Source organism: Mustela nigripes, chromosome 14 (genome assembly GCF_022355385.1).
Source record: "Mustela nigripes isolate SB6536 chromosome 14, MUSNIG.SB6536, whole genome shotgun sequence".
NCBI classification, from domain to species: Eukaryota; Metazoa; Chordata; class Mammalia; order Carnivora; family Mustelidae; genus Mustela; species Mustela nigripes.
Window position 1 is genome coordinate 26110613 of NC_081570.1, and position 27586 is coordinate 26138198.

Sequence of the window (27586 nt, forward strand, 5' to 3'; positions counted from 1 at the left end):
TCACTGAGCCCAGGTCCCAGGCATTCCTGCCAGAGCCCATATGGAGCTGTCCCTGGTCCTGGAATGCCAGTGCAGGTGGGCAGAGGGGGCAGTCAGTGGTCAAAACTTTAAGACCTGCACACAAGACTCTCAATCCTGGGCTAAGGAAGTCCACAGAGAACAGAGACAAGCTGACCCTGTGCCACAGGGCACGAGGGTTACCGTGGGCCTGGTGGGAGGGATGGGGAGACGAGGAGGTATTGGGCCCCCAGAGTCAGCGTTGGGGGGATTCGCTGCTGCCGTGACCCAGCCCACCTGCAGCCCCAGACACAGTACAGAGAGACCAGCTTCAGCCACCAGGCTGAGCTTGGGAGCAGAGGCAGACCTGTGGAGCGGTTCCAGGGACCCAGGAGGAGAGGGAGGTCACTGGGGAAGGGCATGGCAATGAGGGCTCACTGGGGCCCCAGAAAAATAAAATAAGAATGTCCACACTACCAACCAGAGAGTGAAAGCCTTCAGAGCAGGAGAGTAAAGAAGGGTAAGGAGCAGGCCAACTGTAACCCCCGTGATTTCCATAGGTCCTGGCAGACTCTCCATGACACCATGACAGCTCTTTCACCCCTCCCCCCACCCTACAGAATGGAGACTAAGGCCGGGAAAGGAGAAAGGGTTTGGGCATGGCTAGGGAGTGGGAATGGGATTGGAACCCAGGTCTGCGTGGGATTCTGCCCCACAGTCCTCCCTCCTTCCCGGCTCTGACTCTTCTCCATCCTACCTGCCTCCTCCTCTTCCACCCTAACCTCCTTCCTAGACTCCTGCCATACCACAGCTCTCATCCTTCTGCAAAAGAATAGTTGAGAAGTCTCACCACAAGTCTTTCCATCTCCATAAGAAAGCAAAGCTTCTTCAGCAAAGGTGCAGGCTCTCTGGTTACGTCAGTCCAGGCCTTGAGACAGATGCTGATCACTTGTAGAGGCAGCTCTCCAGGGACTGGACCCTGCCCTTCCCCCAGAACCAGCATGAATAGGTCTCCTCCATCCCCCTCGAGGTCATAAGCAAACGGGTAGCAGGAACCAGATCTGTGCACCCCTGTATTCTTTCAGGGATGGCCGTTCACTTCCCCCATGTCCCCTCAGCAAGCTGAGACAGGCTCCTCCAAAGACCACCACCAAATAACAGGAGAAAGAAATTAGAAAGCAGCATCAACCCAGACTCATTCCCTGATATTGGTCCTAGCTGAGAAGAGCAGCTGGAATTCATTAAGTATTTATGTTGGGCCAGACACATGTTTTATGTATTTTTATTCATCTGCTCTTCATAGTAATCCTGCAAGGTAGGTACTGGTATGGTCCCCATGCTGCAGACGAAGAAAGTAAGGCCAGAAGGGGCTCATAAAGTTGCCCAGGTTGTGGGCCAGTGTGCAGGAGAGCTGGGGCAGGAATTGGGGCCGTGTAGCTCCAGAGCCCCTACTCTTAAGACAGCATCTCTACAACACCCTGCTGCCCACAGATTCGGTGGGGCTCTGGGCTCCTTTCCTCTTAATAAAGAGGAATAAAAATAAATAAATTTATCCATTCATCATCAAACACTCCTCAGGCAGTTGCTATGGGAAACTGTGCTGTGCCAGACAGTAGAGACAAGAGTGAGTGTGATTCCCAGGACCCAGCCTCAAGGCCTGTCCTCTCAAAGACAACAGTTGAAAGGAGAGGACATGAAACACACAAGCACCCCCATAAATATAAGTGCAGCTGTAATATGATCCCAAAGTAGAAGCATGTGCCAAAGGAATGGGTAACAGAGAACACGATCTAGTTTCAGGGGTCAAGGGAGGTTTTCCCAAGAAGGACCCTAAAACCAAGATCTGGGACTTGAGTCGATGCTAGCTCAGAGAAAATGAGGAAAGACCGTTATGACAAAGAGGAAATGAGGAAAGAGCATTATGACACGTGCAAAGGCCCTGAGGTGAGAAAGAGATTCCTATGTTCTAGAAAGTGAGAGAAGGCCAGTGCAACTGGAACACAAAGGGAGAAGAGCAGAGGCCGAGAACAAAGGGCAGCAAATGGCTGAGCGTGCAGGACTTCACGGACCGTATCAGCAACATGAGATTTTATTTCAAGACACTGGAAGCTATTGACAGGTCTTGAACAGCCTTTTTAAAACATGACTTGCATTTGCAAAGAAGTCTCTGTTGTAGTGGCAATGGGAGGATGGGGAACTGTTACATGTTTGGTGCATGTAGAACATCTGGCCTACTTTCTGGCACAGAGAGAGAGCTCAATAATGAAGCTGACATTATTATCCCATTTTCCAGCTTTTTACCTCCCTGCATTGGAGGAAATAGGCACCCCCTCAGCCCCACAGGCTGACTTCTCTTGCCAAAAGCCCAAAACATTACTCTCCTTTGGGAACAGTGGTTTCAATAGTCAGGGGTCGCAGGCCATGGTGCCTACACGGTCCTTTGCATGGTGCATTTAGAAGGGAGCTTGGTGGTGGGCATTGGCTGGTCTCCAGAAAAGAGTCAGCTCCCACCCACCCCACACCCCTTAACAGGGATAACAGGCAGGAAACAGGCAGAGCTGGTCCCCCAGGGATGACAGCAATGTCTCCTGGAAGTAGGGCTGAGTCAAGGGTCAGTCTGAGCCAGAGGACATGTCAAAGATGATAAGGAAGTTCAGGAATGCCCAGGCTGAGGACTGGGGAATGTGGAAGTGGGGCTGGAGAACCAGGGTATTTACCCCAAAGATACAGATGTAGTGAAAAGAAGGGCCATCTGAACCCAATGTTTATAGCAGCAATGGCCACGGTGGCCAAACTGTGGAAAGAACCAAGATGCCCTTCAACGGACGAATGGATAAGGAAGATGTGGTCCATATACACTATGGAATATTATGCCTCCATCAGAAAGGATGAATACCCAACTTTTGTATCAGCATGGACGGGCCTGGAAGAGATGGTGCTGAGTGAAATAAGTCAAGCAGAGAGAGTCGATTATCATATGGTCTCACTTACTTGTGGAGCATAACAAATAACATGGAGGACAAGGGGAGATGGAGAGGAGAAGGGAGTTGAGGGAAATTGGAAGGGGAGGTGAACCATGACAGACTATGGACTCTGAAAAACAATCTGAGGGTTTTGAAGGGGCGAGGGGTGGGAGGTTGGGGGAACCAGGTGGTGGGTATTGGAGAGGGCACAGATTGCATGGAACACTGGGTGTGGTGCAAAAACAATGAATACTGTTACGCTGAAAAGAAATAGAAAAATTTTTTTTAAAGAGAGAGAAGAATGAGAGGGGAAAGGATCGCAGATACAAGGCAGGCACCATTGTCCAATGGCCCTCCAGCCTCTTCCCCTCCATTGGTTCCTGTCTCCCCAGAAAGAAACTCTTCTGCAGCCCAGATGCCTTTGCCCTGCCTTTTTCCCTTGCAAGCTTCCTAAACGGGGTATAGTCTGCATGTTCCCCACCTGTTGCCCTCTGGCTTCTGTCCCCACGGCTCTGCTGAATTTTTCTGCCAAAAGTCACCAGAGACCTTGACTGACCTCCCTGCAGATGGTGTTCCTGCAAGACACGTTCATGACATTGTCCCCTCCGCTGTGTGCCCCAGTCTACCCTGCCACAAACAACACTCTTTCTCGCCTGCTTCCTAAAGTCAGCTCTCCCTAGAGCTCTGTGGACCCTCTTCTCTTGCCACCCAGCACGCACTCCAAGGCCACATCCTGGGGCTCCCATCACACCTTCGGGGCTGAGGACTCCCAAACTACATCTCCAGCCATTGCTGTCAACTGCTGGCCATGGACAGACCACATGGTTGGCCTCTAACCCCTCCCACTCAGCACGGGAAGCACTGAACTCACTAACTCCCAAAGATCTGGAAAGAACCTATGCACTACCTTTCCCTCTCCAAACAACCTGCTTTTCCTCCTGTATTCCTTACTTCCATCAGCGGACCCAGCACCTGTCCAATCACCAAAATCAGCAACCTGGGAATCATCCAGGGTCTTCCTCCTACCTACCCCCTGCATCCACTCAGACCCCATATACCAGCTGTGCTTACAACTGCTTCCCAAATCCATCCCTCTGGCTCCTCTCTTGCTTAAATCAATTGTGGTAACTTGTACCTCACATCTCACGTGCCTCTCATCTTGAACAGAGGGAGCATTCTGAACACGCAGTCGATCCTTATTATTCACGGATTCCATATTTATGAGTTTGTCTAGCCACTAAAATGTATTTGTTTAACCCCCAAATCAATACACCCAGTGCTTTTGTAGTCATTCTTGGAGGTGCACAGAGGAGCCGAGAATTTGAGATCCCTCCCTTCCCGATGTGCAGGTTCCCAACTGCGATTCCCAGCTGCCGTCTTCTTTCAGCTCTGAAACTTGGAACAAATGTCCTATCTGAAGGCAATTTTCTCCTTTTGGGGCTTTTTGTTGGTGATGTTGCTGTTTAAGTGGGCCCCCAAGCTTAACATTGAGGAGTGGTCCAGTTCCTGAGCACAAGGAGGCTGCGATGAGCCTCGGGGAGAAAACCCATGAGGTCGATGAGCTTCGCTCTGGCGTGATGTATGGTGCCTTGGCTGTGAGTTAAGTGTTAATGACTCCACAATATATATTAGATAAGGTGTCTTTAAGAAGAAACACACATAAGACAAGGTTATGGGTTGATGGGCTGATGAACATTTAACAACCAGAGCCTCGCAGATCCTAACACTGCCTTTCCCCCACTGGCCACGATGCAGTTTTTGCTAACTCCATGTTTGTGGTGACTTTACAGAACATGAGAACCACGGATAGTGCGAACCAACTGTACCAGTATGAACGTAGCTTCCTTCCTTCCCTCACTCCTCTCTCTGCACACAAGACACAGCCAAACTCCTTAGCACAGGGTTCTCAGTCTTTTATGGTCCAGGCTATCCTTGCCAAGCTTCCAGACACCTTCTGGTGCCCCCACCGCCCCCACTCAGTCTGCTCTCTAAAGCTCTTCCATTGTCTTTCTTTATAAGATTTGTTTATTTATTTGGGGAGGAGGGGCAGGGATAGAGAGAGAAAGACTCTCCAAGCAGACTCCCAGCTGAGCATGGAGCCCAGCTCAGGGCTCAATCCTACAATCCTGAGATCATGACCTGAATGGAAACAAGAGTCAGATGTTTAGTCAACAGATCCAGCAAGGTGCCCCTCTTCCATTAAGTTTCTTTTTAAAAAATTTTTTCATTTATTTATGTGTGAGAGAGAGACAGAGAGAGAGAGAGCACAAGCAGGGGGAGTGGCAGGCAGAAGGAGGGGAGCAGGCTCCCCTCTGACCAGGGATCTAGATGTGGGATTCAATCCCAGGACTCTGGGATCATGACCTGAGCCAAAGGCAGATGCTTAACAGACTAAGCCACCCAGGGGTCCCTTCCATTGTCTTTCACAGAGCTCCTCTGCAGCTCTCTTCTTCAGAGGCCTCTCCTCCTCAGCATTTCTTGGTGAACTCCTATACATCCTTCAAGAACCAACTTACCTTGTCCGGATCTCCCTTTGACGGAATTTGACACTCCCTTCTTTGTTGGATGTCGCTTATAGCACCTCTCCCAATGTTGGACCTAATCCATCCAAGCGTTCCCCCCTTTCCTGTGCTTTTTGAGATTTGTTTATTTATTTGTCATCATTATGTTTGCTGAACCAATGATGTGTTTCCAACATCATTGGTTCAGCAAACATAAATGCAGCCTCACTCGTTTCCAAGCACCATCCCGGTGCCAGGAGTATAGCAGTGAATAAAACAAAGCATTGTCCCACGCACACAACACTGTGTCTAGAAGGTGTGGCCCGTGGACGGGTGTGTACATGTGGGGTTGCATCGTGCTTGCTAGGGATAGGTGGTTTCTGTGGCTCCTGGACACACAGTCCTTTGAATTCTGACTCTGTGTGATCTGATGATAAAGGACATCTTAGAAGCTCATTAGGATAAAAGGCTGTGTCTCTGCACTGATGAGAAGCTCTGTAGGGGTGCCCCCTGTGCCCCCTGCCTACCCCTCTGACAGTCACTGTCTGGTCTGCGTTTTGCCTCTCCAAACCAAAGTCAACACTCACCCACAGGAGACTTTCCCTAGCGAGTATGTCTGCCTCCTCCTCCCTTCTCTGCCTTCCCTCCTTCTCAGAGAGAAAAGGCCTAGGAATAAGGAAAAGAGAGGACGTCACTTTCTGTGAATGCCCACCACGTGCCAGGCATGGTGGGAGGGGGGCAGTTCAGTTCCCACATATCAGAGGTAATCATAAAAAGGGCTTCCTTCTTGCCAGGCTCTGTTCTAGAGCTGTACCTCTTTGAGCTGGGTTAACCAGCACTGCAGCCCTACCAGGGAGGCAATGTTACTGTCCCACTCTGCAGATAAGAAACGGAGGCATCACATGGCAAGGAAGAGGCAGAAGTGGGATTCGGGCCCCACAGGCTGTGCTCGGTCACTGGGCAGCATCATGCATATTCCGTGTCCCCCATCCCCCGTGCCGCCTCAGGGGCACAAAATGTCTCACTGTACTTTGGAGGAGAGGGAAATTGCCCAGATCTCAAAGTACCAGAGGTGAGATTCAAATCCAGAGGTATGAGATTCCCAATGCAGGGTGGGGGTCCAGAGGCAGAGATCCCCTGCCTTACAACAGTTCCCTGAAATGCCTCCCCCATCAGACATGGAGGCCCCAGCTCTGGACAGGACTTGTCTGTTTTCCCAAGCACTTCCTGCTGGGGCTCACCCTAGAGGCCGTTCTGACACCAGGGTATCTCCGGGCCCCCATCTGTGTGCCTGCCCAGGCTCTCCAGATCCTTTCTTTATCTGAGTAGCCTTGTACCAAACATAATACCTGGAACACAGCAGTGTCTAGGCAATGATTCTTGAATTGAGAACAAGGGTTATTTTGTGTGGTGTTGAGGATGGAGGGGTCCATGTATGTGTCTCTTTTGGGGAAGGGGTGGCTCTCTGCACAATCCCTCATGTCCCCAGCATAAGGGTACAAATACTGAGCTGGAGTCCAGCAGCCACGGGATGGTGGGGGAAGGCAGCCTGGGCCCAGAAACCTGCTCCATGCCCCTTCGGCCATCGTGAGAGGCTCTGTACAGCTGGTACTAGACTTCTCAGCAGGCCACCAAAGCCAGGTGGGTGATTTCCTGGGGGCCAGGGGCTGGTCTGCCTTATGCCCTGCTCACTAGTCCCTTTTGGTGTGGATTGATTTGTTTATGCAACAGATAGGTCCTACTTGGAATGAGCTCAGTTAAGACCAAGTATTCCAATATAGTCACAATGATGGGGAAGTTCAAGGCCATGGAAGCTCTAAGCCACGTGGAACAGCAGTCAGGGAAGGCTTCTTGGAGGAGTACCAGGTGCTGAGAAAGGCAAGGGAAGGGTATCCAAGGGTAGGCAGTGGATGGGGCAAATGCATATGGGCTGGAGACAGAGTTTGCAAGTCATGGCGTTTCGGGAAAATAACTGAAGCCAGAAGAATGGAAGGCCAGAGAGCAGCCCCTAGAGTCCCAAGAAGGAGCATGCAGACGTTTTGGAGAAGGCTGAGAAAGCAGGACAGACATCAGCTCCTCCCACACAAGGCCAGAGATGAGAGGACAAGCAGGGGCTCAGAACGGACCTACTTTTCTCCCCTCACAGGATGCCTGGACTCTGGACTCAGCGCCCCAGGAAGAGTGAACCATGAACCCTTCAGTGTCTGGGCCTCCTCAGAGGCAGTCTGGGGAGGCTGGGGCCCAGCCAATGGCAGTGGCAGGCGCAGCGAGCCCTCCTCCTCGGCCAGCGGCACACCCAGCTGCCTGCTGACTCCACAGGCTCTGTCCCAGAATGTGCTGCCCCAAACACCCTCCCTCCTTCTGACATGAGTTCCAGTTGCCTGCAGAGTCCGATTTCCAGCGGCCAGGAGCCAGTACACAGAGAGCCCTGAGGAGTAGCCCCCCAGGTAAGGTCACTTGTGTCCATATGGACCCTTGGCATATGGGGCAGAGGGAGACTTCTCCAGTGGCAAGGCGAGAGGGGGGGTCTGGACAGAGCTACCATCCTGGGTTCTGATGGGACAGGAATGGAGGGTTCTTCCCTCCTCTGCCCTGCGTTCTTCCTGCTCTCCCCAGCTCAGAAGAGGTGGGAACCAGGGACGGAGTGGGAGAGGGGCTCACAGGGGTGCCAGCAGCTGAATGAGCAAGGGAGGCAGCGCGCTGTCTGGGCCTGCAGAGTCCCACCCACCACACCCCAGGTGGGATGGGCCAAAAGCTCTGGGGACTAAGGGCTGGAGTCTCCCAGGCTGCTCCCAGGAGAGCTGCCAGGAGTTCCGCCCACACTGGGCGGGCCTGAGCAAAGGCAAGCCCATGACTCACAACCAAGCAGTAGGTGGTATAGACAGAGCAGAGGAGAGATAGGGTGAGAGCGAGACACTTCCAGCCTCCCTTCCCTGGCACCCACCTGGCGGAGGAGAGGGTGGGCACAGACCAGATGGGCAAGCAGCTTCCTGAAACTTAAGCAAAGGGGCACAGGCCCAAAGTGAGGTTCAAATCCCGGCTCTGCTGCTTCCCAGCTGAGCAACTATGAGCAAATTAATTAACCTCTCTGTGCTCCACTTTCCTCATCTGGAAATTGGGAATAAAAAAAATATCATACCCTTTCATAGAGTTGCTGTACTGGTTCACACAAAGTGCTGAGAACAGTGCCTGGAGCGGTGTGACTAACCCATAAGTGTTGGCCCATCCGCAGCAGATTCCACAGGCCATCAGGACCGCACAGTGACCAATGCCTACACGTGCCCTGCGAAGGGCATCAGGAACCCCTCAGAGCAAGAGGCTGTGCAGTCCCCCTGAAGTCCCAGGGGAGGCCAGCAGGTGAAACCACAGTGCCTTGGTCTCGGGGGACCCCCCCGCCCAGACCCAGCCCCGCCCCACCAGGAACCAGGCAGAATTCCAAGACAGGAAGTGAAAGTCTGGTCCTGAGAGGCAGTCACATTTCGTAAATGGAGGTAGATCTGATACCTGTGTTCATCCCGCCGAACTCAACAGCAAAACTGACCAGAGCAGCATTTCCCATTTTGCAGTTGAGACAAGACTATTCCATACCATGATTTAAAAAAAAAAAAAAAAAAAAAGGTTTTGTTTAAAGTAGTTCAGGCAATGCTCCATATTCCTTCCCTTTTGGGGATTCAAGTGTCTGTCAATGTATTCGCTTGGTCAAGTAAGGGCCCTATTTAACTTTGCTGATCGCTTCTCGGCCCTTTTGGCTAAGATCAAGTATAACTTTGCTAAACCTACGTTTGCCTACCTTTCTTGAACGCAGAATCCTTTCTTTCACTGTTCCAGTTACCAAACTATGGGCAGGGTTCCACGGAACACCAGTTTAGGAATCCCCAGAACACCAGGCTACTCTGGGAACATTATTGGAGAAAGAGAACAATTGTCCCCTACTTTATTTTTCAGCAGGGTTGCCACTGGCCTTGCTTCAAGTGACCTGCACGTGAGCAAGACATTGCCTGAGTATTTACAGAGTGTTAGACCAGATGGGAGTTTGGGGACAAATTTCCTGCAGTCTCTCCCACCAAACCCCCTAAGCCAAGTAAAGGGCAAGGAGCAGGTTCCCCTTAGGAGAGGCTAAGAGGAGAGGGGCTCAAAAGGAGAGAAGTCTTCCTAAGGCTCTGCCCCCTAAGGAGAAGGACCAGAGTTGGAACAGAGGGAGAGGGCAGAATGTCCCATAACTCAAGCTTTCACGCTGCAGGACCACAAGACCAGAGCCTCAGCCCCGGGAGAAAAGAGTAGCTCCCTGAACCCACCTTCCCCCACTTTTATGGATTCTGGATTTAATTACCTGGGTTCTGACCCCAGCTCTGCCTTTAGTAGTTGTGCAACCTTCATAGCCCCCTGCACCTCCGTTTCCTCCATCTGTAAAATGGGGACAACAATAGAATCTAGCTCCTCTGTGACTGTGGGAATTGAGTACAGATAATATATTTCCATAAGGTGCTCAGAGTCAGTATTCAATAAATGTGAGAAATCATTATTTCCCAGCAGGAGCGGCCAACGCCTGGGTCCACTATGAACTGGGGGATCTTCGAAGGGCTCCTGAGTGGGGTCAACAAGTACTCCACTGCCTTTGGGCGCATCTGGCTGTCTCTGGTCTTCATCTTCCGCGTGCTGGTGTACCTGGTGACGGCTGAGCGGGTGTGGAGCGATGACCACAAGGATTTTGACTGCAACACCAAGCAGCCGGGATGCTCCAATGTCTGCTTTGATGAGTTCTTCCCCGTGTCCCACGTGCGCCTCTGGGCCCTGCAACTTATCCTGGTCACCTGCCCCTCGCTGCTCGTGGTCATGCACGTGGCCTACCGAGAGGCTCGGGAGAAGAAGCACCGAGAAGCGGTGGGGGAGGACGGCGGGCGCCTCTACCTGCACCCCGGCAAGAAGCAGGGTGGGCTCTGGTGGACGTATGTCTGCAGCCTGGTGTTCAAGGCCGCCGTGGACACCGCCTTCCTCTATGTGTTCCACTCATTCTACCCCAGATATACCCTTCCTCATGTGGTCAAGTGCCATATAGCTCCGTGTCCCAACACAGTGGACTGCTTCATCTCCAAGCCCTCAGAGAAGAACATCTTCACTCTCTTCATGGTGGCCACAGCCGCCATTTGCATCCTGCTCAACCTCGTAGAGCTGGTCTACCTGGTGAGCAAGAGGTGCCGCGAGGGCTTGGCGGCGAGGAGAGCCAGGGCGCCAGGCATGGGCCATTGCCCGGATGGTGCCACCTCTTCCTGCAAGGGGGACGACCTCCTCTCAGGTGACCTCATCTTTCTGGGCTCGGATGCTCACCCTCCTCTCTTACCAGATCTCCCTCGAGACCACGTGACCAAGACCATCCTGTGAGAGCCGCCTCATCAAACCCGGCATCTCCCACAGTGCAGCCTTGGGGGCAGACAGCAGGGAGGGTCCAGCACCTGCCCCAGCTGTGGGGCCTTGGGCCAGTGACCCCTCTGAGTTGAACCTGCATTTCCTTTTATGTAAGACGGAAGTGAAGCCCACGTCACAGGGTGTTGCTATGAGAAGCGGTTTCTTTAGAAAACGGATGTGCAAGTACATTGGGGGGGCGGGGCAGGGGACGGTCAAGGCTTAATAAAAGTCAACTCATCCACTTGATTCAAGGTGCCATTCAGTCCTTTGGCCTTTGTGACCCTTCTCAGGTCACTGCTCAACCTCTGTGTCCCTGCAAAAGGCTGAACCTGACCCGGCCTTGTGAGGGGCCATTCCTTCCCCCAGCAAAGTGTCCCCAGAACTCCTGGGGGTCATGCCACCTGCTCATGCTCTAAACAACCCTTTATCCCAGTTGCAAATTGAGGTCCGAGGACTATCTGAAAATATAATGGGGCTTGGCCTGTGGGAAGCTGTGTGTTGCCATGGAAAGTTCATGAACTTTTGAGTCAGAACACTTGAGTTCGAACCCATGCTCCACTGGGACTCTGGGAAAGGGACTTCAGCTCCTCTCCAAAATGGGTTAATAATACGGAGCCTGGGGTGGGGGGGGGAATGGATGAGTTCATGGCTATGGATGGGGTAAGCCAGCTGTAAAAGGCCACATAAATGTTAATCATTGGTATTAGGAAGTGCTCAATAAATGCTTGTGGGAAATGAAGCAGAGGAGCCCCTCCCTGGCTGCTCGTTAACCCTCACTATCCCAGCCACCAGGACAGCTGGGATGCAGGCCCAAGGCCCCTCTGCAACCCCCACTGGGAAGTATCCTGACTTTCCCAGAAGGCTTCCCCAGAGGCCCATAGAGGACGGACCTCCACTGGACCCACACCACCTGGGACACTTCCTGCTGCCCACCTGCATTCTTCATCTCTGCCAGGGCAGCAGGTGTCCTCCTCTAAAAGAACCATGATCAGCTCCTCCCATCCCCTCCACAGCTCACCAGCAGCCCAAGCTCTAGCCTCCGGAAATGTCCCCGCCAGGGTGGGATGTGATCCTGGGCTGGATCAAGGTTGCCCCTCTCCGTGGATGGCAGCTTCTCTGGACCGTGCTTCCAGAGCAAAGGGCAGGAGAGAGGACTGGGGACAGAGAGACCAGGGACAATAAGGTAATGGGAAGGGGGTGGGGCAACAGATAGGGACCACTGGTGCTGACCCGGACCCTGTCATAAGGATACCCTCCTGCACTGCTCCCCCCAAAGACAGCTTCACCCATATACCTGCCAGCCCAGGGAGCCAGACCCAGCCATGCCCATCGAGGCTGGAAAGAAGGCGTGGGCCAGGGGAGAGAGCCGCAGGTGTTTGCTCTGAATATGTGCCCGGGGAAGTCCGCCTGCCTGCCCACCCGCTCACTCTCCCTTGGCTCATTGGCTCAGAAAGCTCCACCCAGCACAGGAGTGAGGAACAAAAGCTGCCTCCGGGAGGCCCTCAGGCAGACAGACAAGCCCAGGGACCGGAGAGTCGCTGCTAGACCGGAGAAAGGTGAGGCCCAAATTGGGCAGCAGACCGGGCTGGGAAGCAGGGACCGGATGGGCTGAGGATCCCCAGAACACGGGCTGAAGCCTGGGCTCCGGGGAGGAGAAGGGGGGGGAGGGGGATAGACGATCCCTGGAGAAACCCCAAGGAACCCCAAGGAGGGGGAGGGATGTCCTGTCAGTCCAAAGGGAAGATAGAGAACCAGAGAAGAGACAAGGAGGTAGGGGTCTGAAAGAGGGGGTTTCAGTTCAGCAAACGTCTATCCATGTGTTCACCGGGCCTGGCCAGGTGCTGAGTGCTAGGGAAACAGATGCATGAGCTGTAGAAGCCTGTCCTCCAGGCACTGATGGTCTGGCCTGGAGGCAGGGAAACAGACCATCTGAGTACTGTGATCGATTCCACAGAGAAGGGTCCTCGGAAAATGTCCCAGGGTCACAAGCTCTGAAGATCCTGAGGTCTGAGTCAGGACAGGGGAGGGGTACGGGCCAGGATGGAACCTGATGGCGCTCCAGATAAGGGGGTGTGGAGAACTGAGAGCACCTGGAGAGGGGCCTGACCGGGAGTAATGGGGGAGCTGGCTAGCACAGAAGGAGGGTGTTCCTGGGAGAAGTAAGGGATGGGGGGAGGACCGAACCAGAATCCAGAATCCTGCCTCCTTCCCTTCCCCAGTCCCTCCCTAAAGCTGAAATGGTTGGAATTCCAGAGAAACCCAGTGTGGTCAGGACAGTCGGCACTGGGTGGGGGAGGGGTGGGGGGGGAATGCCAAACCCCAGGGTTCCAAAGAGCTTGCTTAGTCTGGGAGGAAATGTCGGGGCTGGGGTTGTCCTGGGCCTCTCGCTAGGTGAGGTGTGAGGGGAGGACGGCTATCACTCAGGGGGCCACCAAAGAGGCCAATAGCAACACGCCCAGCACAGGGCCGGGCTCCCGTTGGCACTCCATAGAAGTTGCAGGAAGATAAAGACACACCACCCTCCCCTCCTGACCCTGTCCAGTCCTGGCAGCTGGAAGTCACCCAATCCATACCGTCTTCATCCTGTTTCTGTAGAAGCCGTGTGATCTACAGGGCTGAAACCTGGGGTCGAAGAAGTTGGCAGGTATGTGCATGTGAGATGATTACCCTTCACGTTTATCTATGACTTTATAGAATAAACTCGTCCCTGGTTTTAGAACTGGAAGGTGGGGGTTCGAGGCCAGCCCTGCCACTTCCAGCTGGGAGCCTAGCTTGGGTGCCTCGCTGGGCCTTAGCTTCCTCCCCTGTGAGATGGGGATAAGAGCCATCCCGACCCCACCAAGTCATGGCAAGTGAGGACGTGATGACAGAGGGTTGGTGAAAGGGCTTTGCCAATTGCACCTTTAACAAAGGACACCCACTTCCAGGCTCTCCCGGCCTCGTGGCCCCCACGCCCCGAGTGGGTGCTCCCCGCTGCAGACGGTCCCCGTGAGGAAGCAAGGACACAGTCGTCATGAACTGGGCGTCCCTGCAGGGCCTCCTGAGCGGGGTCAACAAGTACTCCACGGCGCTGGGCCGCATCTGGCTGTCGGTGGTGTTCATCTTCCGCGTGCTGGTGTACGTGGTGGCGGCCGAGGAGGTGTGGGACGACGAGCAGAAGGACTTCGTCTGCAATACCAAGCAGCCGGGCTGCCCCAACGTCTGCTACGACGAGTTCTTCCCCGTGTCCCACGTGCGCCTCTGGGCCCTGCAGCTCATCCTGGTCACCTGCCCCTCGCTGCTCGTGGTCATGCACGTGGCCTACCGCCAGGAGCGTGAGCGCCGCCACCGCCTGAAGCACGGGCCCAACGCCCCGTCCCTGTACGACAACCCAAGCAAGAAGCGGGGTGGGCTCTGGTGGACCTACCTGCTGAGTCTCCTCTTCAAGGCGGCCGTCGACGCCGGGTTCCTCTACCTCTTCCACCGCCTCTATGAGGATTACGACATGCCGCGCGTGGTGGCCTGCTCTGAGTCCCCTTGCCCCCACACGGTGGACTGCTACATCTCCCGGCCCACCGAGAAGAAGGTCTTCACCTACTTCATGGTGGCCACCGCTGTCATCTGCATCCTGCTTAACCTCAGTGAGGTCACTTACCTGGTGGGCAAGAGGTGCCTGGAGACCTTCAGCCCAAGGAGCAAGCGGTCTCGGCACCGGGATCACCTGCCTGACACCTGCCCCCCGTACATCCTCTCCCAGGGAGAGCACCCCCAAGATGGGAACTCTGTCCTAATGAAGGCTGGGTCAGCCACAATGGAGGCAGGTGGGTTTCCATGACCTGTGAGGGCAGTGGCGAGGACCACTGGGGCTGTAGGCTGTTCCCTAAGGCAACACCAGGGCAGTGGCATCTTTTCGGCCGCAGCGCGAGGGAGGAAGATGGTTGCGGGGCTCGGGAAGCCCGCCCCTGGAGAGCAGTTTGGTCCCTGTGTCCTGAGTCCCAGGGGAGGGAGGTTGACAGCTGGTGGGAATTTTGTATAAGGCAATGGGGTGTGTGAAAAACATTAATAAATGTGATTTTCCCAGTATTTTATAGCCTGGGTGGGGCATGGCGGCTAGAAGCATCGGGGGGTTCGGCACAGACCTCAGTAAGGAGGCCACAACCACTCAGTGGGCACCTGAGCCCCGGGACCTCAGATCCAAGCTCATCCATCTCACACACACACACACACACACACACACACACCACAACATACACCACAAAAAGGGCACCCCCACGACACCGTGGGAATATGGAGAGGCCACTCCAGGGGCCTCTGGACTCTGCAAGCCGCTAGCCAAGGCAGGAGGAGTGGGACCGCAGGAGACTCTGGGCCCAGCACAGATCTGTTCTCCAGTGAACGCCTGTGGTTCAGGAGGCCCCTGCCTCCGCCATTCCAGCCTCCCTCACCCTGTCCAGCATGAGTCTCAGGGAAGCGAGTCTCCTCTGAGGGGGGGAAGGGAAGGCCTAGAAGGGGTACAATGGTGTTGAGAGCAAGCCCAGGATGGGGAGTCTGCCAGGGTGCCCCACGGGGTTAACCCCACAAGCCAGAAACCTACCGAGAGCATCCGAGCTAAAGGTCCCTCCCACAGCCTCAGATCTGAGGCATTTCCCTTCTCTTCCCCAGACTCGCATACCCTCATCTTCCCACCTCCACCCCCACCAGAGCCGCACCTCCAACCCAGACCTGCCTCTGAGCCCCAGAGCCTCCCACCATCTGCCCAGGGATCAACCCTCCAGGAGGCCCCCAGGTCTCCTCCAGTCAGCAGCTCCCAAAGGGACCGCAAGGACCCTCCTCATGCATCACCCACCCCGCACCCTGGATGGCTTGCCAGCCACCCAGCTGTCCGAGCCGGGAGCTATCCTGACACCCTCATGCCAGCCTCTCATGGCGCACGACCCAGTGCAGTATCACATCCCCCCAATTCCAACCCTAAACTCCGGAGTCAGCCCCCCCTCTCCCGCCTCTCTTCCACCGCTGGGACAGGGAGGCTTTCTACACACGCACCGGACTGCGGCGTTTCTTCTGCTTCAGAAACTTCCACGCCCACCACTGTCCCCCACTGCCCCTCCACCTGGTCCCTGCTGACCTCCCCGAGGTCACCCCTGCTTCCTCCCTCCTTGTCCTCGCCAATAATACCAAATGGCTTACAGGTCCCCAACCAGATATCAAGCTGCCTCACGCCTGGGGCCTTCAGATATGTGTTCCAGACACCGGGAATGCCCTTCCTTCCTCCTCTGGGACCCTTCCTCAGATCTCAAGGTCCGAACACTTAAGTCTAGCTTGTTCTTGGGCCGTTCTCCCCATCAGTCTGTGAGCCCTTCATGAGCAGGACGCTGACTCACCCAGGTCCCCAGCTACCTTTAATAAATTATTCATTTGGTAAATTTATTTGGTAAATTTTTATTTTTAAATTATTTAAACAATTAAATTTTAAATTAAATTAAAATAAATTTTAATTTATTATTATTTATTTGGTACATAAATAAATTACTCATTTGGTAAATGAGTAAATGGGCTATGAGCTGCTCGGGGAAGGGACTTGTCTTGTTTACCTGAATCCTTCACTACACCTTGGCCAGAGAGTGCAGATAAGTCGTCCTCTTGTGGATTTGTAAGTTCCATCATTGTTGATGTTTTAACTAAATCTAGCCTAACCATTTCATTTATGGTTGAGTAAATTGGCCTAGAGTAGGGGGGAGGGGGACTTCCACGCCCATGCAGATGGGCTGAGTCTACAGGGGGCTGGGGTCTATAGAGAGCCTCTCTGCCTCCCCCTCCCCGAATCATGGGACAAGATCAGCAGTCACTTCGTCTTAGGTCAGGGTCCCTGAAAGCAGAGCCGATGGCAGGAATTCATGTGCCTGAGGATGAAGGAGTAAGGGAAGCAGGCAAGGGAAGAGACTGAGCTGGGTATGGGCTCAGGGGTATTTAGCCTTTACCCCTGTGCAGTGATGGGCCTTCCGACCATACATGCTGCCACTGAGTTGTTCCCGCTGGAGGAGAGGGCACCAGGCATTGAACTCCCGTATCAGTCAGTCGTTGGCTTGAGTCCAGCCCGTGGGCAGAAGGGCTGACAGGAAGGGGTAGGTGACTCCCATTTAATCAAGGTCAAATCTCCAGGGGCAGCCATAAGCCATGAGCATCCTATATTCACAGCAGCTAGGGAATGGGTGTCCCCAGCTAATGGGGATGTGGGCACGGCACCAATACCATCTACTGAACTCCTGATCCCAGGAAATAAGGGTAGCTCTACCTCCAATCCAGACCAGAGCTGTGACCACCCAATCCTAGAACATAGGCTGGTGCTCTCAATTGGTTCAGAACCACTCAGACCCAAACAACAGCCAAATGCTAGCCAGCAAACCAGGCATAGCCCACTCCCTGTGGGATACCAGAGTCCCCATCTCAGTGTCCGCCTCGGGGCCAGCATCGGGGGAGGGCATCCGGAGACCTGACTCCTGTGGCAGCCCTCTTCATGGGATCTGCTCCCAGAGGTCCCAAGTCCTGAGCCAGTGAGCCATACAGAACCGAACACCATCTGAGCAGCCCAAGGCCTCAGAGAAGCTGGAAGAATCCTCTAGAAACACATCCGCCAGGGCATTTTCATCCTCAGTCTCACCCACTCTCTCAAGAACCCCCCACCCCTAGGGGCGCCTGGGTGGCTCAGTGGGTTAAAGCCTCTGCCTTCAGCTCAGGTCATGATCTCAGGGTCCTGGGATCGAGCCCCGCATCGAGCTCTCTGCTCAGCAGGGAGCCTGCCTCCCCCTCTCTCTCTGCCTGCCTCTCTGCCTACTTGTGATTTCTGTCTGTCAAATAAATAAATATATATATAAATAGAACCCCCCCACCCCAGTCACTACCACTCTCAGACTTTCCCACCTTTCTTGAAATCTCTTCACTCAGCTGGGCCCCTGCCATCTGCCCCTCCACCTTCTACCCCACCCCCATGGCTGCCCCCTCATTGCTCCTCCACTCATGAAGGACTCGAGGAGTCAGGGTCTTGGGGTATACTCTCACATCCCAGGGCGGCTGGAACCATCTGGGCGTCACTCCATCCTTTTCGTGCCATGCCCTCTGTGTCTCTCGTGACCTCCTCCTCCTCTGCATTTAGCTACCCACTCACAGGACCACACCTGGGACTTCGTCTTCACCCAGAACTGCTCCACCTCAAGAATCTCTCATTGGATTCAAATCAACAAATATTTATTGTTCAATTTTACATGACAAGCCCCATGCTACGTGCCAAGGATTGATGTGGGAAGAATCAGATACAGTCCCCGATCTCATGGAATTTACATCCCATGAAGAGGACAGCTTATGGCAGGCTGGGGAGCACAGGGTGCTGGGGAGAGGGGGAAGGTGTATCCAACAGCCAGAGATGCAGGAAAAACTTGCCTGAGGCTTCTTTTTTTTTTTTTTTTAAGATTAAATTTATTCATTTGAGAGAGAGAGAGTGCATGCACCCAGATTTGCAGGGTGGGAGGGAGGCACAGAGGGAGAGGGAGAAGCAGGCTCTCTCCTGAGCAGGGAGCCTGATGCGGGGCTCCATCCTGGGACCCCGGGATCATGATAGGAGCCGAAGGCAGACCCTTAACCGACTGAGCCACCCAGATGCCCCCTTCCCTGAGACTTCCTTAAGCGGATGTCTAGAGAAAGAAGAGGACTTTGCCAAGCAGAGCAGGAGCATGCCAGGTGAAGGGAGAGCAAGCTTGGTGAGGGGGATGGGAAGTACTCCAGGAGGAGGCTCCTGGGAGGACTCGGGCTGAAGCAGGCAGGGGCTGCGTCTGCAGCACTTTCTTGGTAAAGCCCTGTTCATGATCTTGGACTTTATCCTCAGGACAACGAGAAGTCACTGGAGAGGCTGAGCACTGGAGCGATGTGATCTAAGGCATGGTGCCACTGGTTAATGTGCTGAGGGGCCCGGGCGGGGCCACCTACTTGGAGACTGACACAAGCAGTCCAAGTCACAAACAACGATGGCCTCAACAAGGGTGTGCGCTGCAGGTGTGAAGAAGTGGCTGGATTTAAGGAAGATTTAGGAGATGGGGTCGGATCGATTTGGCGATCTGAGTGGGTGTGGGATCAGGTGGAGAGGCACCAAAAGAACACCCGGGTTTCTGCTCTGGGTGACGGGGCCATCTCCCAAGGGGAGGAGCAGGTTTGCAGGAGATACAAGGAACTTCCGTTGCAGACACGTGGAGTCGGAGAGCTAGGTAAATTATCCTGGTTATCCCCTCTCTCTGCAGGACCAGCTCAGCCCCTGGAACCCCCTTCTCTCTTTCTCTCTCTCTCAAATACTGTACTTATCACCATTTCCGGTGACTTCACCTCTAACACCTACCTCTCCATGCTTTAACTTCCTTGTTTCCATCGATCTTTATTCACCTGTGACACCCACCCACATACACGCTCACACCCCAGACCTCGGCAGTACCCAGAGCTCATCACGTCCTCTCCCTCTGCTTCCCGCTCCAGCACCCCCTCTGCCACATCTGTGGGCCCTCCCCATGTGGCTGTCCACCACCCCCTCTATGACCTCCCTTCCCTCTTTCCCCAGCTCAGACTCCCAGGGCCCTCCGTAGATGTATCCTGGATGGCTCCCTTGCCTTTGACTGTTGCCGTAGCTACTCAGTAGGCAAGACCCCAAGCCCAGTTCAACCCCATTCTCCACGTGGCACCCGGAGCATCTGGAGAATGCAACCAGACGAACTGGTTTCAATGGAAACTTCTGATCACAAACCTTGAGTGAACACTCAGCCCTTCTAGCAAATTCTACATTTTCCTAAAACCCTAACCCTAGTCCCAAGATGGCTGTATCATACCTTCCCTTCCCCCAAAGCTCCAGTCCCTGTACCCCTAAACCTCTTGGGCTGACAGGCAGGCATTATGTGCCCCTTCATCCTGCCTTCTCCCCTGGGACCTGGATGAGTGTCCCTGCTCCTGGTACCCCCTCCACTCAGACACTGGAGTCCTCAGCTCTCACCGACTCTAGACTGTGCTCCACAGTTTTTGCCCTACAATTCTGTAAATATGCTAGAATGTCCTCTCTCTCTCTCTCTCTTTTTTTTTTAAGATTTTATTTATTTATTTGTGGGAGAGAGAGAGCGAGAGCGAGCACAGGCAGACAGAGTGGAAGGCAGAGTCAGAGGGAGAAGCAGGCTCCCCACGGAGCAAGGAGCCCCATGTGGGACTCGATCCCAGGACGCTGGGATCATGACCTGAGCCGAAGGCAGCTGCTCAACCAACTGAGCCACCCAGGCATCCCATCCTCTCTCTTTTTTTAATTCCCTCTTGACACCACATCCTTCTCCAGCTACCACCACCTTCACAAAAAAACAAAACTCTCTGAAGGTTGTCTACACTTGCTGTCTCCATTCTCTTACCGCATTTACCCATGGGAGCCGGAGATCTCTTCTACCAAGATCAGTCAAGTCCCTCCCCTGCTCAAGACCCTCCAGGTGGTTTCCCATAATGGCCATGAAAACGAAAATACACCAAACTCATTGCTGTGGGCTGCAAAGCCCTACATGGATAAGCCTTGGCTGCCTCTCCAGACTCATCCTCTTCAGCTTTTCCCTCTGCACATCCCCACCCACAATGGTCTTCTCCCATCTCGGAGTCTTTGCACTGGCTTCTGTTGGCAACGCTCTTCAGAGCTTTGCCTGAGAGCTTCACGTGACTTGTCTCCTTGTCATTCACATCTCAGCTCATACATCCTCTCCTCCAGGAGGCCATTTCTAACCTGCCCTTCCCAAAGGAAGCACATACACAACAGTCGCTCTCTACTGCATGACCCCATTTTATCTTCTTTGGAGCATTTACTAGTACATGAAATGTACTAGTGATTTGTTTACATGTCTGTTCTCAGTATCATCCCGCTAGGATGCACTCCTGAGAACGGGAACTCTGTCCTGTCCACCCATTTATCCACCAGCACCTAGAATAGTGCTTGACCCACAGCAGCCACTCAATAAAAATACACCCAGGTGGCGATGTCTAGTAGGCTGTTGGATGCTGGGGTGGAAAGGACTGATCAGGAAACAATGATTCGGGAATTGTTGGCAAAATGTCTGAATATAGCATAAGATTTTGCTCCAGAATTATCCCTCAAGTAGGAAGGTTTTGTCTTCTACCCAAGTCCTTACGAAGTCTCCCATGTTGTGGGGCATACTCTCAATTACTGCATTTTGAACAACAGAATTCTCTTTGGGGGAAATTCATTAGCCTGAAATAACCCCAATCAATGAAGTCCTGGATATTTATGGCAGCCACTGGGTGGACGCATTAAAAATGGAGAGAGAGACATTTCATACAGATTCAATCATTACTCCTGGTGCTATGACCTTACAATAGCAAGTATTGTCTTTCTAGGCAAGCCCTTAAGAAAAAAAAAAAAAAAAAAAAAAAAAAAAAAAAAACTTTGAGAACAACAAAGGAAATGATTACGTTGTGGAGAATGACAAATACACACCTACCATATGATTTTTTTTCTAAGTTATGCAACCTAGTATTAAGCAACCAGGCTTTTATGGCAGAGAATAAAGTTTCCAGTACCATTCACAGATTTGAAAAGCACTATGTCACTAATAGCTTGGGCAAAAATAAAAGTTTGTGCATTCTATAAAAGGTTAATGGCAACAAACCAAACTCTAATGATGTTAACCCAGGTGTCACGGAGACATGTTCGAAGTTTAAATACAATTGCCTCATAAACTGTTCAGGGAAGGAAAAAATAATAGGTTCACTACATTGGTTCTATATAATACGTGACCTTAAGATAGGCAGCGAACTCTAGAGAGTATTACACTAAGTGAAAGAAGTCAGACAGAGAAAAACAAATACTATATGATTTCACTCATAAATGGAGTTTAAGAAACAAAACGAACAAACATGGGGGTGGGAAGAGAGAGAGACAAACCAAGAAACAGACCCTTAGCTATAGAAAACAAACTGCTGGGGGCACCTGGGTGGCTCAGACTGGTAAGCGTCTGGCTTCAGCTCAGCTCGTGATTCCAGGGTCGTGAGATGGAGCCCCACTTCCCAGCTCCCTGCCCAGCAAGGAGTCTGCTTCTCCCACTCCCTCTGCCCCTCCCCCTGCTTGTACTCTCTCCTTCTCGCTTTCTCTGAAATAAATAAATAAAATCTAGAAAAGAAAAAGAAAACAAACTGAAAGTTACCAAAGGGGAGGGGGCGGGGAGGGGGGGTGGGTGGGGCAGATAGGGGATGATATAAATAAATAAATAAATAAATAAATAGGATTAAGGAGTGCAATTGTTGCATGAGTACCGGGTATTTTATGTAAGTTTTGAATCACCAAAATTTACACTGTATGCTAACTAGAATTAAAATGGAAACTTGGAAAGGAAAAAAAATAGGTAGCACACTAAGTTAATAAAGTAAATTATTATTTCAACCACACTGAAAGTTTATATATTCAAATCGATCCCCAAACTTTTGAGGGTCTCCTCACTGGGAACATAGGGGATTGTTGCCTTTTATTTCAAGTCTTCTGTCTGGGCTTCCATGGTAGGTGGTAACTCAAGCTGTGAGGGTGGCTGAGACTAGACAGAGTCTTTGGGGGATAGAGATGAGAAGATGCCCTAGGATGGAGGCTTAAAGGCCAAATAGAATTGGGGGTAAGTGAGCAAAGGGGGCTGCAGAGTAAATTGATATCATAGAAGCCAAGGGAATATGATGTCATAGAGAAAAAAGATGATGTCACAGAAGCCAAGAGATGAATGTTCTAGAGACGTTTCTAGAACTTCTAGAATTTTTTAGAAGTCTCTAGAGAAGGACAAAGTGATCACCAGGACCAGACGTTGCCATGGGGCAAACTGGATAAGGACTGAAAAGTGCTGATTCAATTAACAAGATGTCTTTGGCACCTATGGCAGGAGCATCATATGTAAAGAATGGCGTGCAGAAACCAGGTCCCAGTGAAGTGCGGGTGCAGGCAGAGACAATGATGATCAAGTAAATGGAGATAACAAGTGTGGACAACTGGTTGGAAAATGGTGACTGGGAGAAGAGTAGAAAATGAAACGGTGTCATTGCCAAAAGAAGGGAGCAGTCAAGAATTAATTTTTACAGTGACAGAGACTTGAGAATATTTAAAAAATGATGAACTGAATCCAGTAAAGGGGAAAGGTCAAGGTCCCCATAGAACCAGAGGAATGGGACGCAGAGGGCGGATGGAGGCTTGGACTTCAACAGGAAAAGGACAGGTCACCTACTATAACAGGAGGGTAGAAGGGAAGGGTGAGACAGGTGTAGGTCACCCCCATCTCTGACCACAGCTTTCCCCAGCCCACTCACCCAGCTCCTCCCTTAGCATCTGTTCATGTTTGTTCAAAAAATCCCCCAGGGAGCCACATAGACACCTCCTGACCTGACCCGTGATCTTCTCCCAAACTGCCAGCCCTTCATGCATCCCCTCCTTCTGCATCCAGCCTAGGCTTGGGATCCACAGTCTCTCCCATCACCCTCATGTCACATGGGAGCTCTTAGATGGATGTCTGTCCTTCCTTCTAGACTGCAGGCTCTCTGAGGGCTGGAACAGTATCCACCCGGTTTGCCAGTATATCCCAGGCCCTACAGCATGTCTACTGTATATATCCACGGTAAAAGGGTAATAAATATTTGCTGAGATGACTGGAATGACCTGCTGTCCAGCCAATATCCCCATAATCTCTCCACCCCTCCTGCTTAGCCCAGACCAGTCCAACTGTACTTCCCATGGCTACGCCCCGTGCTGGGCTCTGCTCCAGTGAACCCGGCTGCCAGGCAGAGTGAGGTCACTACAAATCAATGTTCTCTAGCCCCACCTGACAGCCCTCCTTCTTCTCTGTTTCGTTCTTGGCCGTTGTTCGTGGTGGTGTATGGTATTCTCAGGCTTCTCCACTCTTCTCGAAACTTCTAACCAGTTCTATCTGATCTTTATCCCACATCTCAAAGACAGCAAAAGCTTCCAAGAATCCTCTCCCGTTGACAGCCACCAGACCTGCAGACCAAACCACATGCAGACCAGCCCCCCCCGACTCCCCCCGCATAGTGAAAAGGGTGAGCCCAGTCTTGGGCTCACCACACCCCATACTCAGGAGCCCCTCTCTCCCACCTCTTCCTGCCCTCCTGTTTCTTCAACGTCCAGCTCTCTCCTGGCTCTCCCAGCATTTCAGCAGGCTCACATCTCTTCCAACCAAAAGCCAAGACAAAACCCTTCCTTGACCCCCACGTCCCGCACAACCACCTCCTTTCTCTCTTGGCTTTCCCAGCAGTGCATCCTGAAACAGGTCTGCACTCACCATCTACACTTCCTTAGCTCCCACTCCCTCCCTCCCACCAGCTATGATCTGGTCCTTGCTCCATCACCCCGCCTAAGCCACCCTGCCCTTACCAAGCATACCTAAGTTTCCTTCACCATCAAGCCCAGTGGAGGCTCCCTGTCCTTGTGCCGTGAGCCATTTCCCAGGGTGCACTGCCTTCCCCCGTACCTCGTCCTATACCACAGATACCTTGTATAGGCTGCCTGCCCAGCATGGCTCCAAATGGAGGAGCTATAGATGACTGTCAGTCATGTGACCTGGCCCCTAGACCTCAGGTGGGTATGCGCTCCAGATGGGGCCACTCGAGCTTCCTCCCCCACATTATTTGAATCTTTTCTAAGGGAAGCCTGGAAAGATGTGAGTTCGGAACTGGTGACCCTGGGCAAAAGCCTGTCAGCATGTGGAGAGGAGGAGCCAACAGTCAGAGAGGAGCAGAGGTGAGACAAACAGGAGAGACACAATCACACCACCTCCAGCCGGGTGCTTCCAGGGCTCCTAGATACCCCTTCCCTCCCCATGTTTTTACAAACCAATCAATTCCCCTCTGTGCCAAAACTAATTCAAATCAGATTTCTGTCATTTGCAATCAAGAGCACTGACTAACGTGCCCAGGCTTCTTCTAGCCTGAGTGAGCTCCTCCCTGGGTGATCTCCTCGGCTCCCATGGCCTCCATTACAACCTGGTCACTCCTGATTCCCAAATCCATAGCTCTTCACCAATTATTTCCTTGTCTCCTATTTTTCCGTACTATCCCTACTATTCCTAATTTTCCTGAATATTTTTATTGTGATAAAATATACATAACATGAAATTGCCACTTAACCATTTTTCCGTGTACAATTCAGTAGTGTTAATTCCATGAACAATGTTATACAACTATCACCACTATTTCTAGAGCTTCCTCATTACCCCTAACAAAAACTCTGTGCTCTCTAAAATAACAACCCCTATTCACGCCTCCATCCAGCCCTTGGTAGCCTCCAACAACTTCCGGTATCTCTGCATTTACCTATTCTAGAAATCCTAGATTTCTATCTAGAATCTATCTACTGAGAATATCTATCTATCTAGAATCCTATCCTAGAAATCATACAATTTCTGTCCTTTGGTGTCTGGCTTATTTCCCTTGACATATTGTTTTCAAGATTCACCCACATCGTCACATGGATCAGACTCGATTCCCTTGCACAGCTGAATAGTACTCCATTATATGGATATACCACATTCTGTTGCTCCATTCTTCCTTTGATGGACGTTGGGGTTGTTTCCAAACATTTGCCTTGGCTATTGTGAGTGGTGCTGCTCTGAACACTCACGGATGGGTCTGAGTTTCAGATCTTCTGGGTATATACATAGGTGTGGACTTGCTGGCTCATATGGTCATTCTACCTTTTTTTTTTTTTTTTTTTGGTGGAACTGCCAAACCATTTTGCATGGGCCCCAGCAACGGACAGGGTTCCCACTGTGCTTCTCTCTTCCATCCCATGCATCCAGCTGCCCCTGCACACCCAGATATGTGTGTTCCACAGACAAACCAGCAAGGCCTTTGGATGCACAGGAAAATTTGGTTGCATGAAAACAATGGGCACTGAGCCCCATTTCATGCCCGCGGCTCTGGGATGGGCTATGTTGGGCATCAGGGGACGCTCAGGAATGGAGTATGGGATGGGACGACACTGTCTGATGCGCCCTCGCAGCATTAAAAAAAAGGGGGGGTCTTACAAGTCATGTCAGAATGTTCTGATGGCCTTGTCAAAACGGCGGCGCCAGACTCTCATTTACAAACACACACATCACTTAGCCAACTGCAGACATGATGACCCTATCATTTCTTTCTGCTTCTCCCAACCTGCTTCTGCTTCCCAGCTCAGCCGATGGCCAGTCACCTATTCAGGTGCCTATGTCAGGACCTCCCGAGGCTGTTGGAACAGCGAGTTCAGGAACCACGTCCCTGCAGCCCAGACTCCGTCTAGGCTCTGCTCCCTGATGCCTGGTGCCCAGCACCTCTTTGACCCAGGATCAAGGCTCCAGAAGCTCCCACAGTGCAGGTGGCGGGCTGATTTCAGGAATCTGGACATGCCTCACCCCAGGCTGGCTTCCCCAGCTGCCCTGATGCCCACACCCTTGCAGCTCAAAGGAGAGCTCTGGCAAAGAGCTTCTTCTCCTGGGAGAGCAGAAGCTGGGTGAAGACAGACACAGTCAGCCACACAGACAGCTCACTTGTAACCTTGAGTACCAAACCAGGGATTTGGGCCTGGTGGTAGGAGAGAGGGGAAAGAGATGAGGCCAAGTCAAGGAAGGCTTCCTGGAGGAGGGAGGTGGTCAGAGAGGGACTTCTAGAAGGTAGGTGGGTGGGATACTAAGATAGAAGGAACTGATCAAACAGCCACTCTGTGTCAGTCTGGGACAGGGCTTATTCTGTGTGATGGGCTTTTTCCCTCATCTGGCAAGTACTTTGTCTACAAAGTGCCAGGCACTGTTTTAGGTGCTGGGAAGAGAGCAGTGGACACAAGAGACTCCCAAAAATGGCTGTCCTCACAGATGCCAGTGATGGGACAGACAATTAAAAAGAAGAATAAGCAAAATATAGAATAAGTTGCATGATCATAGTTGCCAAGGAGAAAAATAAAGCAGGAGAGAGAAAGGGTGGGGAGGAAACCTTATAGCAATTCTAGACGGGAAGGCCAGGGAAGGCAAGGCAGCACACGGTGCAGAGAGGGGGAGAAGTGTGCCAGATGAAAGGAAAAGCACGTGCATTGGCACGGAGGCTGGGGAAGAGCCCAGGCACACCCACGGGCCGCAAAGAAGCCAGTGAGGCCGAGCAGTCAGAGAGCCAAGAGACCAGAGTGTTTAGAAGAGGCTAGAGAAGGACCAGAACACATGGGATCCTATAAGCCATCCTCAAACCTCTGGCTGTCCCTCTGAGCGAGCAGAATGCCAGGGACGCACCGTGGGGGAGAAAATGGAGTGGCATGATCCCCTTGGTGGTTGTGTTCACAGTAGATGCATGGGGACAAGGCATAAGGAGGGCGATCGTTTATAGGACACCAGCAATAATGCAGGGAAGGAATTATCTTTGGCTTTGACGTTACCAGGATAACATCCATAGTCAGTGAGAAGCGGCCAGATTTTGAAAACATTTTGAAAGGAACACCACAATGATTCGGTGGCAGTGAACGTGGGGTAGAAATAAAAAGGGTCAACAATGACTCTTAAGTTGGGGGCCTTAATGAGTAGATGAGTACAATTGCCATGTACTCATTCGGGTGAGTCAAGGATAGAGAACTGATGGAGGGCGATGTAGGGAGCAGGGTGTCAGAGGACATCAGGACTCCTAACTCCATTTTAATTTCAAATAAAGAATAAAGGTTTTTTTGGTGTA

The 27586-nt window shown here is 52.2% G+C and overlaps 2 protein-coding genes across 4 annotated transcripts; both read left to right on the forward strand.

Annotated features, from left to right (window-relative positions):
* Positions 1-7772: 7772 nt before the first annotated feature.
* GJB5 (gap junction protein beta 5) lies at positions 7773-11488 on the forward strand. Of its 2 annotated transcripts, none has more exons than XM_059376268.1 (2): positions 7773-7908; positions 9992-11488. In XM_059376268.1, exon 2 carries the CDS (start codon positions 10019-10021, stop codon positions 10838-10840), a length of 822 nt encoding a protein of 273 aa, XP_059232251.1. In that variant the 5' UTR covers positions 7773-7908; positions 9992-10018; the 3' UTR covers positions 10841-11488. The 2 variants fall into 2 exon arrangements, with proteins under 2 accessions (XP_059232251.1, XP_059232250.1); XM_059376267.1 differs by having other exon boundaries at positions 9995-11487.
* Positions 11489-12318: 830 nt separating this feature from the next.
* Positions 12319-16234, forward strand: GJB4 (gap junction protein beta 4). Of its 2 annotated transcripts, none has more exons than XM_059377197.1 (3): positions 12319-12420; positions 13407-13508; positions 13792-16234. In XM_059377197.1, the coding sequence occupies exon 3, from the start codon at positions 13878-13880 to the stop codon at positions 14676-14678; it is 801 nt and encodes a 266-aa protein (XP_059233180.1). In that variant the 5' UTR covers positions 12319-12420; positions 13407-13508; positions 13792-13877; the 3' UTR covers positions 14679-16234. The 2 variants fall into 2 exon arrangements, with proteins under 2 accessions (XP_059233180.1, XP_059233179.1); XM_059377196.1 differs by having other exon boundaries at positions 13460-13508.
* The last annotated feature ends 11352 nt before the right edge of the window (positions 16235-27586 follow it).

Coding starts and splice junctions, on each gene's coding strand:
- GJB4 (XM_059377197.1), top strand. CDS start 13,878: ATGAACTGGGCGTCCCTGCAGGGCCTCCTGAGCGGGGTCAACAAGTAC.
- GJB5 (XM_059376268.1), top strand. CDS start 10,019: ATGAACTGGGGGATCTTCGAAGGGCTCCTGAGTGGGGTCAACAAGTAC.